Source organism: Carassius auratus, chromosome 19 (genome assembly GCF_003368295.1).
Source record: "Carassius auratus strain Wakin chromosome 19, ASM336829v1, whole genome shotgun sequence".
Lineage (NCBI taxonomy): Eukaryota > Metazoa > Chordata > Actinopteri > Cypriniformes > Cyprinidae > Carassius > Carassius auratus.
The window spans coordinates 23,960,889-23,976,825 of record NC_039261.1 but is presented as its reverse complement, the minus strand read 5'-3'; the positions used below and the strand labels follow the sequence as shown (position 1 = coordinate 23,976,825).

At 40.6% G+C, this 15,937-nt stretch overlaps 1 protein-coding gene across 5 annotated transcripts; it reads left to right on the top strand.

Moving 5' to 3' along the window:
* The first annotated feature begins 1,392 nt into the window (after positions 1–1,392).
* On the top strand, positions 1,393–15,375 carry LOC113119861 (zinc finger protein 646-like). Of its 5 annotated transcripts, none has more exons than XM_026289572.1 (5): positions 1,393–1,801; positions 7,453–10,182; positions 10,576–11,727; positions 11,803–11,895; positions 12,970–13,112. In XM_026289572.1, exons 2-4 carry the CDS (start codon positions 7,667–7,669, stop codon positions 11,879–11,881), a joined length of 3,747 nt encoding a protein of 1,248 aa, XP_026145357.1. In that variant the 5' UTR covers positions 1,393–1,801; positions 7,453–7,666; the 3' UTR covers positions 11,882–11,895; positions 12,970–13,112. The 5 variants fall into 5 exon arrangements, with proteins under 5 accessions (XP_026145357.1, XP_026145358.1, XP_026145356.1 ...); XM_026289573.1 differs by having other exon boundaries at positions 10,576–11,662; positions 12,968–13,102; XM_026289571.1 differs by lacking the exon at positions 11,803–11,895 and having other exon boundaries at positions 1,398–1,801; positions 7,453–9,626; positions 9,858–10,182; positions 12,970–15,375.
* The last annotated feature ends 562 nt before the right edge of the window (positions 15,376–15,937 follow it).

Below are 15,937 nucleotides of genomic sequence, written 5' to 3'. Positions count from 1 at the left end.
CACAGCCGAGGAGACTGATGTTCTTGTAAGAGCAGTGAAAGACAGAGAAGTTGTGTTGTATGGGGATGGGAGAAACCCACCCAAAATACACCACAATGATTTCCGTCATCTCATGTGTTAATATTTTTTTTAGTGTAACAATTTATGATTTGCAAAAATAACTGTTGCATCTGTGTAGATTACATGGGCAAAGTGTATGCGCGTTGTGCACGCTATACATTATGGTCAAGCATGCGCCCTTAAAATAGCATAATGAACAACGCGCAACGCGCCAATGACTTTAGACTAGGTTTTTTCTGGTCAGTGGCGCAATTGTTTAATGGAACAGCAAAATAGCACCAGGGATTGTTTGCGCCGGAACACGCCTCCTTTTTTTGCGCTGAACCGCCCAGGGAGCGCAAGTTCATTCACTAGTTTAGCTACGTGCTTCTGTGGAGGGAAAAGCGCGCTTTGCGCGGGTGCAAAATAGGAATGACACATGCGTCGGTGTACAAAGTCAATTGCGCTGGGTGCAAGATAGGGCCCAAAATGGTTTTGGCCATTAAATAGTGTAATTACAAAATGTATCAATCTATAACCTTTAAAACATGTGACAATTGAAAATGAATGTAAGCCGGTGTGTGTTAATTGTGTTCATGTACTATAGCAAAACAACAGCTATAGCAAAAATATTGTTTACGACAATCTCAGGTACGTTTCAATTATGTTTTAAAGCCATCATACAAAACCCCAAACAAGAGGAAACAATTATTTATCTAATTAAAGGGATAGTTCATCCAAAATGTACATTCTGTAATTATTAACACAACCCCATATATGTGACCCTGGACCAAAAAAAAAAAACAGTCATAAGTCTGGACCCATACAGCCAACAATATGGGTCAAAATTATAAAAAAAATTTATGACAAAAATCATATGATATTAAGTAAATATCATGTTCCATTAAGACATTTTGTAAATTTCCTACCATAAATATATCAAAACGTAATTTTTTATTAGTAATATGCATTGCTAAGAATTAATTTGGACAAATTTAAAGGGGATATTCTCAATATATTTTTTTTTGCACCCTCAGATTCCAGATTTTCAAATAGTTTTATCTCGGTCAAATATTGTCTGATCCTATCAAACCATACATCAATGGAAGGCTTATTTATTTAGCTTTCATGTCATGTATAAACCTCAATTTTAAAAAAATTGTCCCTTATGAAAGGTTTGAAGAATGTTAGTAAACCAACAGTTGACGGTGCCCATTGACTTCCACATTGGAAAAAATACTAGAATGGAAGTGGACAGGTTTCCCTTTAACTTTTGGCTTAAACATTTTAATTACTGAAATAATGCATGTAGCCCCCACAGTTTTCCAATGTAATAGCATAGAAAAACATGGTACTTTTTGGTGGGTGGCATTTCCAGTGGATGGACAAAAACTTGCAGACACTGTCTATTGTCTAACGTTACCCAAATACTGGAAACACCTAAAGCAAACATCTGCTTTATGATTTTAGAGAAAAATTAGGTACACGCTTCAACGGACAATGTTAACTTCCAACGCAAACACACGGAGATGAGCGCAGAATGACGCGGTGAAGCACGTCCGCAGATCTACATCCCCGTTCAGCCCGCAGCAGGAAGTGTGCTCAATACACCGAGAACAAGACGGTGGAGCCGCCCGCTGAAGAAAAAAAAAAAGAGTTAAAAAATGACTATGGCGAGCGACTGAACATGCAATTTATCATCTGCGCAATCAAAAAGAGCATAAACCCCCATTCCTGATCATTGCGCACGTCTGTAAGTCGGGTAAGTGGTTGCAGCTTGAAGGTGTTTGTTTAATTGCACACAATGGCCACATTCATTGAATCAGAGCTCGCGAGCCTCCGGATCTTTGTGTCGCTAGGCAGCTAACGTTAGCCGACTAGCACTGACCTTACTGCGAAGCAGAAACCATTTCACACTGTATGCCGGGCGTGTATCGTTTCAGACAGATTTATTTTGAGTATTATTTATCCACACGACATCACAATGGTTTATTTTGTTTGAAAGACTGTTTTGTTTGCTCCCGCGCTAATATCGTGAAGAGAGGCTAGCGCGTTAGCTGAAGGGGGTTTGTCGCTGTCAGACCGACACATTAAAACAATCGATGCGATCGCCGGATTTTTTTTTCGCGCATTCGAACCCTCACACGAGGTTGACAACAAATGAGCGCGAATATTTCGTCTAAAGCGTTTGTCGCTTCGAAAATTATGTTTTTCCTTCCTTCACACACTCGTTATTGGTGCTAAAGCCCACCAGCTAATATTTGCACACAGACAGAGACTCGCGCGACGCGCATCCTGTGAAAAACACACGGGTCAGGATGTGCATTTTTAGGTATCCCTCACAAAGATGTACACACGTATTTGACTAAAGACATTATAGTATATCAAGCCCAACTGGATGCACTACATTTTTGTCTGGGTTCAGGACTTTTGGCGTCTTATTTGGTGAGTCTGGGGAGGGAAAATGACGCGGAATGTCGGGTATCTGCATCTGCTTTTGTCCGGATAAAAAGCGGGTGTGGGAGCGTCATGCCAAGGTCATGGCGAGGCGTTAATCGCTTATATTTGATATAAAAACGTCTTTTGTTCCAGTTGACGAAAATTATTGTTATCATTAGGGGTCCACACAGACGTGTTGTTTCCCATCCGTTTGTTTCTTTGTGAGCTGCGCCATTGGGAAATAACAAAATATAATGCATAATAACACATTTCAACTGTAACAATGTTTTGGGAGGGTCAGTTTATATATTTAGATGATAGGCAAGTTACTAGAAATATTATTATAATTTTTTTTATGAGCCCATGTGTTTTATCACTGTTTACTAGTTTTTAAGAGCTGTAAAAGGTCCCTTTGATTATTAGAAGAATGTAAAATTATGTCCTGAAATATAAAGGGAGTTAATAAAATCTTAAATATCCAGTGAATTGCTAAAATGAATATTTATTTATTTTTTCTGGTTGGAAAATAATACAATGCTATGAAACCATCAACATTTTCTAGCTTCATAACCTGCTGCAATAATGATTTGAGAGCTGTTTGTACATAGGGAAAATAAAAGCCAAGTTATAAATAAAACCTGTTTCTTTATGCTTAGCTGTTTTACCTAACTTTTTGACACACAATTGTCTGAATGATAAATTTTTATTTTATTTTATAATCCTTATCGGAAATGACTGAAAATATTGTAGTAAAGCAAAAAATAGTTATCAAGTTTATCACTGGTTATGCAATGTAAAGCATGACTTAGATTTAAACACAATATTTCAATAACAAAAAACAATATGCTTTACCATGTTTTGTGATGTTATATGATAATTCAGTTGTTACATGTCCAAGTACATATATCGGATAAGTACCATGATATTACCAGCTGATATCAACACTATACCATGATTTAAAAAAAAAAAAATATTTCACTTCAACATGTTCTAGTACAGCTTGTACCAACCTTCAAATGAGCAAACATGGTGTAAATAGTCTATTTGTATATTACTGCATTCATTTTATTCTGTAAATTAGGGGTGCACCGATCAAGATCGGCCGATCAAATGCACATCTCGTCAGTAAAGCCGGTGTTCTGTAGATTTGTCCTACACTGTCAGATTTTCCTACCTCCCTCTAAAACAGTGCGTAGTACAATTCTACAATGAAAAATGCTACTGTAAAGTTATAGTTAATTAACGTCTAAACCATCCCTTACTGCAAATACAGTAATTATGTGTTATATTCGCAAATATAATGATCGGTCGATCTTGATCGATGCACCCCTACTGTAAATCTTGACCCATCTGGCATTTTGCAGTATGGATCTTGTCAGCGTTGATGAGCTAATGCATCCAGATGGTCTTGAGTCAGAGACCACTGGTCAGGTTATATACCCTAAGGGTATGCGATCTTAACTCGGATCACAGATGCTGTGAGAAAAGATTAATTCCACATACAGCAGATTGTGCTGTGCTTGAATGATGATCACAATCACATCATAAACACTTCACATAATCTGTATTGCAACTTGTAGCATAAAATGTAATTCCAAATGTAAGAAATAGTGAAACTTAAAATTTTGAAACTTTAGGATGTGGAACTTACATGAGCCTTGAAGCACTTATTTTTCCATAGTATATTTCATTGTTCAATTACATGATATATTAGATAATTACAGAAATATATGCCTTGGTACCAGACTAACCTGATTATCATGGATATATTTAAAGGGAAACGCCACCGTTTTTCCATATTCCACTATGTTCTTCCATCAACTTAGATAAGGTGATCTGTACCTCTCCCATCTCAGTGTGTGCACTTAATCGCTGTAGCGCGTGGCGCCACTATGCTAGCATTTAGCTTAGCACCATTCATTTCTAAGGATCCAAACGGATGAATTTAGAAGCCACTAAACGCTTCCATGTTTTCCCTATTTAAAGACGATTACATGAGTAGTTACACAAGGAAGTGTGGTGTCACAAAATAAACAGGTGATTTTCTAAGCGGATAAGAAATGATAACTATAAAGTATGGTGGAAGAGCACTTTGATGCACTTCGACCTCGGCGCAGTAATATCACTCAAGTTGAGGGAAGAACACAGTGGAATATGGAAAAACTGGCGTTTTCCTTTCCTTACTGTTATAATTAGCAGCTTGAATGTGATTGTATAAAATATTAGTTTAAAATGACATGAGATGCATACAGGGATATCACATTTTGTAAAGCAAATTGGTGACCTACAAATACAGACTGATTCAGAGCTAAAATGAAATTATACTTATGTGACCCATGCAGAATAAATAATCTGATCCATTAGAAACTATTTTTCTTCAAACCCTGTTGCAGCTCTAAACAAGGCCTTATTGACCTCTTGTTTACCGCCAGATCACTTCACATTGACAGATTTTGATATCAGTCACATATTGTCTGAACATTGGGTTATTGTTGAGGTTATTGTACTGACAGCGAAATAATGCCAAACAACTGGCTTGAGAGAGGCAGGAAAATAATCCAGCTGAGCTTTCTAGTGTTTCGGTTTTCTGATGGCCATTGTGTGGTAAAAGAGCACTTTCTTTCATTCAAGTTGTGTGGTAAGATGAATTGTTCCCCAGTGGAGACTAATTGAAGTGAATTTGTGGTCATGCCTTTTATTTAGTTCTGTTAAAGTAAACTCCACTTGAATAATACTGTGCTTTACATATTATCCTGAGTAAGAAAAGTGGTGGCACTTATTTTGGACTGCCAAACATACTGAATCTTTTTTGAATCAGGCTGGTTCTGTATTTATATTGGAGCCAAAGTGACCAAGTTTCACTTGGCTTTAGCGATGCCCATGACAGTGATTTAATCTGAGGAAGTGATTTTGAAGTGAGTACTAGCACTTAGTTTACCAGTGAAAGCAACAGAAAATCAGAATAATGCATGTGTTTTGAAGAGCACATCAGATTGATTTAACAATGGATAACAACGAAAACTAGTTTTAAGAGTAACTTTCAGTATTAAAATTGGGGTCATCAGTTCACAAATATATGAAATGTGGAAATGCAATAAAATTTTGGTCAGTCTTAATTTACGCCCCTTGCCGTACTGTGATGCGTGTCCAGGTCAGAACATTGGCACTACAAGATAAAAATAATAAACCCTATTACAAATGAACCATTTGTTGCATCCAGTGGGGACATGATTATGGATTATAATAACTTATACTGTGTTTTTACACTTTGCATCGCATTGCACTGTGTAAACATAAAACCATGTCTGCATTTGTGATCAGAGAAATGAAAAACGACAAGTGCTACTCTACACCAGCGGTTCTCCATTCCAGTCCTCGCACCCCCCAGCTCTGCATATTTTGCATTGTCTCTCTTTGTTAACACACCTGATTCAGATAATAAGCTCGTTAGAAGTGAGCTACATGCATGAACTATGTTCTGATTGACATGGTCCCTACACAGTTTTCATTGCTCCTTACTCCCTGAACAGGGGAAATCTGTTTAAGTTTACTTCTCTTCAGAATATTAATTAATGGATTTGAGTTGTGCAACGTCTTCACACACAGACAAGTGTGACACCATATACCTCTGTAAATAAAATATATAAATTCATGTTTTGCACACTTCAATTTTGCACTTTGAAAAGAACGTATATGTTCGCTTCAAACTGGGATCATGGAGGAATATCATGTGTTGTCCACTTCGCAGGGCACTTACGTCAAGTAGAACAAACGTCTGAAGCGAAAAGAGAAACATACAAAATTTGCAGAGCAGGGAGCACAAGGACTGGAATTGAAAACCACTGCTCTACACTGCTCAAAACTCATGTTTTTAATTATCTGTGGGAAATCCTTTACATATGTAAACATACTTTCGGGCAGTCCTCCATTAAAATGTAAAAGTCTTAACTTTACAAAGAATATCGCTTTGGGTTCAAGACTTTAGTCTTTTCAACTTTCAAGATCTTCTTTATGCACCAATAGCTTGTAACACTCCAAAGACAAAAGGAAAACTTGAAATCGCATCATATGACGCCTTTAAATGAAAAAGATTCCCTCAAAAATCAGCTGCCATGCCATATAATTAATCAAAAAGTACATTGTAGTTATTAATCTGAGCATTAATGTGGCATTGGAGCTTAATTTGGCAGACTAGCTAAAGAGTTGCCAGGGGATGACAAGGCAATGTAACCTTGGTTGTTTGTAGGAGTTTGTATACCATACTGCTGTATTTAGTTGTATCAGGTTGCAGATAACAACCTACACCATTTGCATTCTCATTTATATTCATTGAAGCATCGCTGCAAAGTTTTATTGCATTGTATAGGCCTTAGTACTCTTATATTGACAGCTTGTATTGACAGTGCATGACTTCTGGTTGTTTGTTTTTGCAAATTGCTCACTTCAGCTGTCAAAATAGCTCCAATTATATTTTTTGTCAAACATAGGAACAGCTGAATGGTTAGACAGCCATTAGTGAGTATCTCTTAATCAATTTTGACCCAAACTGCTTGTTTTGGCACATTGACGCCCTCCTAAATGTTGAGTTTGCATGAGCAACATTTTTACCGGGTTGAAGAAGGAAGAGATGAACATTCCAAAATGTAGGAACATTTATTTTGCTTCAGTTCAGTTCCTCCAGATAGGTCCCAAGGCTGCAATATTCCTGAATCACCATGCAGTTGCTATTTATAGTACATTCTGCAAAAAAGTTTTCTTGATCATCTAGGTGGTCACTATATATTCTTTTATAATTTTAGGCCTTACCCATTTTGCATATAATCTCTAATTTACTTACTCTTGGTACAGCGTTTCTTATGCTGTTTCAAACTAGCATCTAGATTTGTAAACTGTTTCTGTCACTTATATATATATTAAAATGGTGAATATAGATATATGAAATTAAATTAATTTTTTCTTTTTGTATTTTCTCAGCTTTCCTCTGATGCCCCACAACTGTCCAGACCCTCTCTGAACTCCTCTGATCGAGTGGAATTGAAAGGCTGATTGGAGAGAATATCTGTCACCCAGGTAAAATGGCTGATACTACAGAAGCAGAGAGCTGAACATCACACATTGCCCCCTTTTCTTCTTTGTTCGAGGATCATTTTATGTGGACATTTCCCCCTTCCATTTCAATTTTCTCATCATGGCTATGCATGATATGAATCGTGCCAAGGGTATACCTTGCAAAGAATGCGACATCATTTGCCCAAGTACACCTAGCCTACTGGAGCACATGAAAGCACACTATCATCAAGAAGATAATGGCAGATTTGAATGTGAGCAGTGTGGACGTATTTTTAAGCATGCCAGTAGCTTGGCTTCTCACAAAAAAACTCATGAGATGGGCTCCTTCCAGTGCCCGGTCTGCACCAGAACATTGCCCAATGCAGTGGCGCTCAAAAACCACCTCCGCATCCACACCCTGTCTCCAAGTGCCCAAGCTGAAGAGGAGAACGATGACAATGTTGATGAAGAAAGGGATTATAATCTAGCACAAGATCTGTCTGATGCAGCTTTCAGGAGTCACATTAACAACAGTGGAATGATGCCTGGCCATGACCCCGACAAACAAAAATCTCCAGGATCTGAAGATGCCTGGGACAGACCATTCAAATGTGACCAATGTGACAGGACATATCGTCATCACGGCAGCTTGGTAAACCATAAGAAGTCTCATCAAGAGGGCACGTATAAGTGCAATGTCTGTTACAAACAGTTCAATAATCTTGCAGCTCTAAGTGCTCACGAACGCACTCATTCAAAATTTAAGCCCCCTGGAATGTCCATGGGAGCCCTTGTGCCTGAAGCACAATCTGACTCTCGTCCCCTTGGCCCCCAGAATAATGACATGGCACCCAGCTTTTGTCATCTTTGTCAAGTTGCTTTGCCTAATAAGAATGACTTTCAAGAGCACCTTTTGTTACATAATGCTGCATCATCTTCGTTGGGGCTTACACGTAGTTTCCCAGGGATAGTGCCTCATAATCTTAGTTCTGTTCGATCCCCAGCGGTAAATCCTTATACACCTGCTCTAGGTGACCCTCTTCCAATGCCTCCATTACCCGACAAGCGTTATGACCCAATGCTAGGCCCTCCTGTTAATAATGCCATATATACCTGTGCATATTGTGGAACGGGACATCCAGACTTGGAGAGTCTCAAAATTCATTATCTTACCCATGACCCTCACACCACAACACATGCTCAAGATGGCCCTGCTATTTTAAATTCTGATGGACTGGCTTCAAACTCTCAAACATCAACATCATCATCCAATGGTGGGACAAGGTCACAGGAGCAGTCTGTAGCCATTGACGATGCTGAACGCCGATTTAAGTGCCAAGATTGTGGGAAAAGCTATCGACATGCTGGGAGTCTAGTTAATCATAAACGCTCCCATCAAACTGGTCAATATCAGTGCACTGTTTGCTGTAAGCAGTATCCACACTTAGCAGCACTTCATAGCCACCTCCGTAGTCACAAATCCCGGCCAAATTCACAGTTGATGGGTACAGAAGAGGGAGATTGGCTTTCCTCTGAGCCACTGACAGGGCTAGACTCTCAACAAGGCTTTGTACATGCTCAGGACCAGGAGAGTGGTGCAACAACGCCAATTTCACTGACCAGTAATCTTGGTGATGCAGCACACTTTGTCCCAGACAGTTCCCACAACAGTGGCCTGGATTCACTGGAATTCCATGACCGATTCGATGGCTCTCTTGCCCAAAGCAATTCTGGTCACTCACCTCTTCCACAAAACCATCGTCAAGCAGACAGTGTCAACCAAGGCGGTATGACCAATGGTTACATGGATAACATGAGCTTCCATAGTCCTGGTGGTGCCTCCCTGCCAGCAGGCAGTGGCAATCTCAAAGAAAGTGCTCGCCAGAGGCGTAGTCATGATCTGATGCAGTTTGGAGGTGCTCAAGTCAACTCCCAGGGCAACAGTAAAAGAATGGATAACAAAGATGATGACGATGGAGAGGTTTATCAGTGCACAATCTGTGGAAACCATTACGCCAGCCTGAGGGCACTTCGTAGCCACTTACGAAGCCATGGGGTTAACCATGGGGCAGGACCCTCCTCTGCCCTCTCTCCAATAGGTGAGCAAGAGTGGAGGAGGCGACAAGAAGGTAGTACAACCAGTATTTTGATCTGTAGCACATGTGGCCAGAGCTTCAGCAGAAAGCAGGACTTGCTTAACCACGAGCTAGTCCATGGACATCCCCGGCCAGATGGATCTACACATGGCTTGGATGGCACTATCTCTAATTCTAATGGCAAAATGGATGGAAGGAACCACATTTGCATTGACTGTGGCATGTTCTTTGCAGATCGCCACCAGCTGATCACTCACCTGTGTCCAGGCAAGGCGAGAGTGGGGGCATTGAACAAGGGTATGAATGGAGCTAAAGGGATGACGGGTGGTGCTGGTACCAGTGGCAGCGGTGGGCCTGTAGACCCTCGGCAGTTGCCAGACTCTGGTGATCGGCCCCACAGGTGTGACCAGTGTGGAAGGAGTTACAGACACCCCTGCTCCCTGCTCAACCATAAGAAATCTCACAAGACTGGGGTCTTCCGCTGCCTTGTCTGCCAAAAACGCTACTACAACCTACTGGCTCTCAAGAACCACCAGAGGACTCATTTTGACTTAAAGAGGTTAGCCAGCATTGCATGTGCCCTATAATACTCTTAACTGTTTAGTTCTCTTTGCATACTTTGAATGCTTATGTATTATCATGAGTTCCCCACTCATGTGATTACCCAGGTCATCACTGAATTAATAGATTTAATGAAAATTGAGTGTCAAAGCAAGTGTGCACTGGTGATTTTTTTCCCATTAGAAAAGACGAGGGCAACAAACATACTGATATACACACATACACAAAGTTGAGTCTGAATTTCATAATGTCTGTACCCCATTTGAGCATTGCGTAGTCATCTTTGTATTTGTAAGGGGACCTTCCCTTTTTCTGTTTCTTCCTTTTTTAGAAGAGCATTTTAACACTGCTTTCTTATCTGCTCGTTTTTGTGTGTTTTGTCTCTTCACAGGCACAAGTGTGAGGAGTGTGGGAAAGCCTTCAAGATTCAGAAGCAGTTGATAAATCATCTACGGCTACACGAAGAGCACAGAGCAAAGACTGGAGATCGAGAACAAAGGGTTCAAAGCATGTCTCATCCCAATGGTGCCCGCTATGAGGGAGGCCCATCACAGCTCCAAGCTATGAGGATGGGTGACCCCAAGATTCAGAATCCTCCTTTGAACACCAATTATGGTCAGCCTCAAGGTTTCAAGAAACCGTATGCGGGGGCTAGGGCCCAGCAAGTTGATGATGGCAGCGGTCGCCGCCCCTTTGCTTGCGATCAGTGTGGACGTACTTACCGTCATGCTGGCAGTCTGGCCAATCATAAGAACCTACACAAGATTGGTGAATACCACTGCAATGTGTGCAACTCAACTTATCCAAATCGACTGGCAATGAAGAACCACCTCCGAATGCATTTCGCTCTTAAGAAATATACCTGCACTGACTGCGGTAGGGGCTTCAGGAACCAGAGGCAACTTGAAACACATACCAGCAACCAGCTCTGCAAAGATATTCCTGGTCCTCTTCCTGGTCCCAGCATGCAGACGGCTCCTCCTCCAACTGAATATGAATGTGATGGGTGCTCTCAAGTATTTACTACAACCACAGATCTGGCCTCGCATAACTGCAGTGCCCAGCTTCCTTCTTCCTCTGCCTCCTTCAACAGCTCTAATATGAGCATGGAGACAGGTGACCTGGGGTCTCCAGAGCGTGAAGAACGCCCTTTTACCTGTGACCTTTGTGGCTGTTCTTACAAGCATGCTAGCAGTCTGCTGAACCACAAAAATACACACAAAATTGGCAACTTCAGCTGCTCCTTTTGTGACAAGCCGTACACCAACTACATGGCCCTGCGCAATCACATGCGTATCCACACACAGAAGAAGCGACATATCTGCTCAACCTGTGGCAAGGCTTTCCGGCTGGCCCGCTTTCTTCGCAATCACCAGAGAGTCCATGAGGAGGGCCACACCCGTTTTGGCTGCCCCACCTGCGGGAAGAGCTTCCAGGGCCGTTCTGGGCTGGCTAGGCACCGCTGCGGGGACAACCAGGTAGGCAAGGAGGGCGTGAGGAAGGACACTTCAAGCACAAGAGAGGGAGAGGAATACCGGTTCACGTGAGTTTGCGTCTGTTGTTCGTGATTTTTGAAGTGAACTAGTAAAGATCACAGGTTTCTACATGTCTATTACAGGTATATGATCTCCAATCCGGCTTCCTTGGGACCATACGCGTGCCGGAATTCGGATTTTTCTGAAGTTTGGACAGTATGATTAGTGGAGACCAGATAAGTTACCCCCCACTTTGCTTTCAGTTAGCAATATGCACTAGATTGTAAGGATGTCGTGATATAATAGGGACATTTTTATGTACTTACTAGGTAGATGTGTGTGTATTGTACCAAATCATTGATTCCCTCCTTTATTGATCTGATTGATAATATACTAGAATGTATGGTGTAGTTTACTGTAGTTTCCATTTTAGCATTCAGTTGCCATAAGTACTCATACTGACCATGTTATATCAGCTGTCATGCTTCCAGTAATAAATACTGATCTGGGCCCAACAGCATTTAACATGGGACTTAGACCCATTTTTTAAATGCATGTTTACTAAGTATAAATATAGCTTTTGTTGTTTTTAAAGTAAAGCTTAAAACTTTGCTCAATTTGCTGCCAAGACAATATAAATATCAAGCAGAAAACTGTTTTTGAAATGTGCCAACATAATAACACTAACACACTACTTCCATATTATCATATTAAATGATGAGAAGAAGCATTCATAAATTTCCATGTTTTATTCTGACCAAAACCTTATTTCCTGTACAATTATGTTATTTTAAGAAAATAACAATTCCTTTGTGTACTCTTTCTATACATGGTAACATATCCATTTTTACTTATCTTTTAGTACAAGTACTATGAGTTTGAAAGCAAGCAGTGATTTGCAGTACATTTTCTCATGATTAGGTTTGTCCTGTAGACTGTTACAAAATGATACATCTACAGTTCATATATTACCACCATAAATTATATAGAATATTATACCACTGCCTTCAATTTAAAACCAAACCCAATCGGTGGATACTTCAAAGTTCTAATTCAAGTTCAGTTTATTCACTGCCTTAATAGGCAATGTTATTCAAGTTATCTTCCCCAAGCCGGGCCAGTTTTTTTGAGTTTTGGCAGCTGGATTCAAGATCATATACCTGTATTTGTGTATCCGTCAATGCACTTATCATAGAAATCAGCTACATGTTGCCAGACTACTTTCAGACTAATCTGTCTTACTAACTATTGAGGGGTTAAAAGGACAGTGAGCAGGGGAGATTAACTTTTCCTTTCCTCCGTCTCCACAGATGTGACCAGTGTGGCCGATCTTACCGGCATGCCAGCTCACTCCTTAATCACAAAAACATCCACACTGTCGGCATCTACAATTGCACTGTGTGCCTCAAGACCTTTTCCAACCTGCTCACACTCAAGAACCACCGTCGCATCCATTCTGAAACTCGAAGACACCGCTGTCCAGAATGCGGCAAGGCTTTTCGTGTCTCCTCCCAACTACAAAACCACCGCCGAGTGCACCGAAAAGAGGTGGAGTTAGCCTGCACTCTGTGCCGGCGGAGCTTCCCTACCCAGGCTAGCTTTCGACTCCACTTGGAAATGCAACATGGCCGTGCACCAAAATCATTGCAACAGCCTGGGGTTTCGTCCAGGGGTTCAGATGTGGGTTGGGGCTCTGGGCTTGACCTTACGCTGATGCAGGCCCAGGGACTGGATCCTGATGGGCTTCCAAAGCTTAACCCCTCACACCATGGCCTCAGAGGGAGCAGCTCATCTGGGCATCAACAACAACAGCAGCAACAACAGCAGAGTCGCAGTGAGGCGGGGTGTAAGTCGCATATCTGTGATCAGTGCGGCCGTGGTTACCGTCACGCCAGCTCGCTTCTAAATCACAAGAACAGCCACAAAATGGGCACCTATTTCTGCAGCTCCTGTCAGAAGGAGTTCTCCAACCTGATGGCACTCAAAAACCACAGACGCATCCACACTGAACCCAAGCGTTACCAGTGCCCGGACTGTGGTAAGGCTTTCCGGGTCTCCACCCAGCTCATCTGCCACCGGCGCATCCACACCAAGGAAAAGCCTTTCTCTTGTAAGCAGTGTGATAAGCACTTCTCCAGCAAATCCAACTTAAGACACCATCAGAAGGTCCACTGGAACAGCTCGTCACCTTCTTCTAGTCTGACCATGGGCACCAACTTATTGAGTATTCCGTCTGGGCCCTTTCTATAGTGGTGAGAACTGGGGAAGCAGAACTTGCGGTTTGTTTCGGAGAAACACGCCAAGGATTTTGGAGGTGCCAAAACCCCCATTCCTATTATTCTTAGTCATCTCTAGTGCTTGAGGTGTGGCCGTGAGGCTTTTGTTGAACAGGTTGTTGTTTAGGTTAAGAGAACTGTCCCTGCATGTACCCTGAAACATTGGATTAAACAATGGATTTGTTACATTGCGTAATAATTGTTAGTTTAGGTCATAGTGACATTTTCCCCACCCTTTCTCTTATCCTAAATACCACTGGTGACCTTACTTGCATTTTCATAGTTCCCTTTTGGGGGTGGGGGACATTGAGGGCCACTGCCTTCATTTCTGATACCAGCCTTTTGAAGAAGTGCAAACTAGCTGGCATCTTGTTTTAATTCTTAAAAATGGATTGCTTTCAAATGAGACATTTCCATATATATTGTGTATTAAATAGCACTTTTCCCACCATGGTACTGTTAGATCAGTATTGTTTTTGTGATGTCATAATGGGCAGGTTAAATTATAGTGACTTTAGGTTCAAAATGGACACGTATCCCCATGGTCAGGGTAACTGCCACAAGAAACACACATTAGAAATCCATACATTTCATCCCATGCCCAGCTTTGATTGATAGTCTTGAAAGCATTCTCAATTTTCAATCCTAGACAATACAAAGAAAACACGTTGATTGTCCGATGAATTTCGAGACGTGTCGAGCAACTTGTATGTTTAAGAAGTAGAAGTAACTATGTTTAACAGTGTATAGAGCGTAATTGAAACGTCTTCAGTTATTGAAGGCAACACATTTGTGTTGTGTAGGACTGTCAGAAGTTCTTTTTTTTTGTACTCTTCCCCATTTTTGTTGATGTTCTAACTTTTCTAACTTGTGTGGTCCTTGCAGCACGAAGATGAGCTTCAAACCTCACTATTCAGCAGGTGACAGCACTGCGCTTATTGGGTTCATTTCTTAGTGACATCATTCATTCGTTCCCCCCTTAATTTTACGATGTTGCTCAGAACCCATATTTTAAAACTGCAACTAACTGCTAGTGTATAAAAGCGATAGGGTTGTGCTATGAAAAAAATAATGGGAGAAAAGCGAAAGGGAGAAAAATGTATATTGATAGGCTTGTAATGGCATTTGGTTTTACCTTGTATTGTATTGTACCTCGGACTGTATTATTTACAGGAAAACTTTTATAAAAGAACACCATAGTATGCATTTTATTTATATTAACACTTGTAACTGAAAAACGCTAGTTTTAGAGCTCCCAGTTTTAGGATTTCTTGTTTCGACCCCTCCATTCTCCAGAGGCTGTCGGACACGGTGTCAGGAATGGCAGGACTCGTAAAAAACACTTGTTATAGTGACTGTAATCTCCACTTTCGTTGCCATTGTTTGTTATGCTTTTAAACGAACATTTCTGTCCCTTGTGCAATAAACAGGGAACTGTAATAATGTGTGTTTTGATTGCAGTACAATGAGTGTAAACATATCACTGTATTATTATATTGCCTTTCTCACGTGATGTCGTGACTGTCTCCCCTACGCTCATGTCAAGATTGGATGTGCCTGTTTCACGCTTTAAGCTCACACGTTAAGGAATTATTTTGTGATCATTACAGTCAGCAAGGCAATCTTATTTGAACTCCTCAGTTAAACCATGTTAACCCATGTATTTATTTGTTTTGGCTTTCATTTTTATTTAATTGTATTTTACTATTTTGAGCTTGTTTTCAACCTATAATTCCTTGGAGCACTGGTGCTATGTAAATGTATTTTGAGTGAAAATGAAGTTGTATGTGCTATGATCAAAGCACGGGAAGATTATATATTTATGTACATTTACCCTTGCAAATTTTACACAATTGGATAGTAAAAAAAAAAAAAAAAAAAAATCTTCCCAGGTGCACAGTTGCTACTTTGGCAAGATTTAATTCCAAATATAAATGATAAAAGTTTTAATATTTTTTTCTTCCTTGTTTATATATAAATAAGCTATATCTATATATATATA

Bases quoted from the DNA above. Each gene is read 5' to 3' on its own strand.
- LOC113119861 (XM_026289569.1), top strand. From the start codon at position 7,667: ATGGCTATGCATGATATGAATCGTGCCAAGGGTATACCTTGCAAAGAA. The intron at 10,183-10,575 runs GTTAGCCAGCAT...GTCTCTTCACAG, and splicing joins ACTCATTTTGACTTAAAGAG to GCACAAGTGTGAGGAGTGTG. The intron at 11,728-12,969 runs GTGAGTTTGCGT...CCGTCTCCACAG, and splicing joins GGAGAGGAATACCGGTTCAC to ATGTGACCAGTGTGGCCGAT.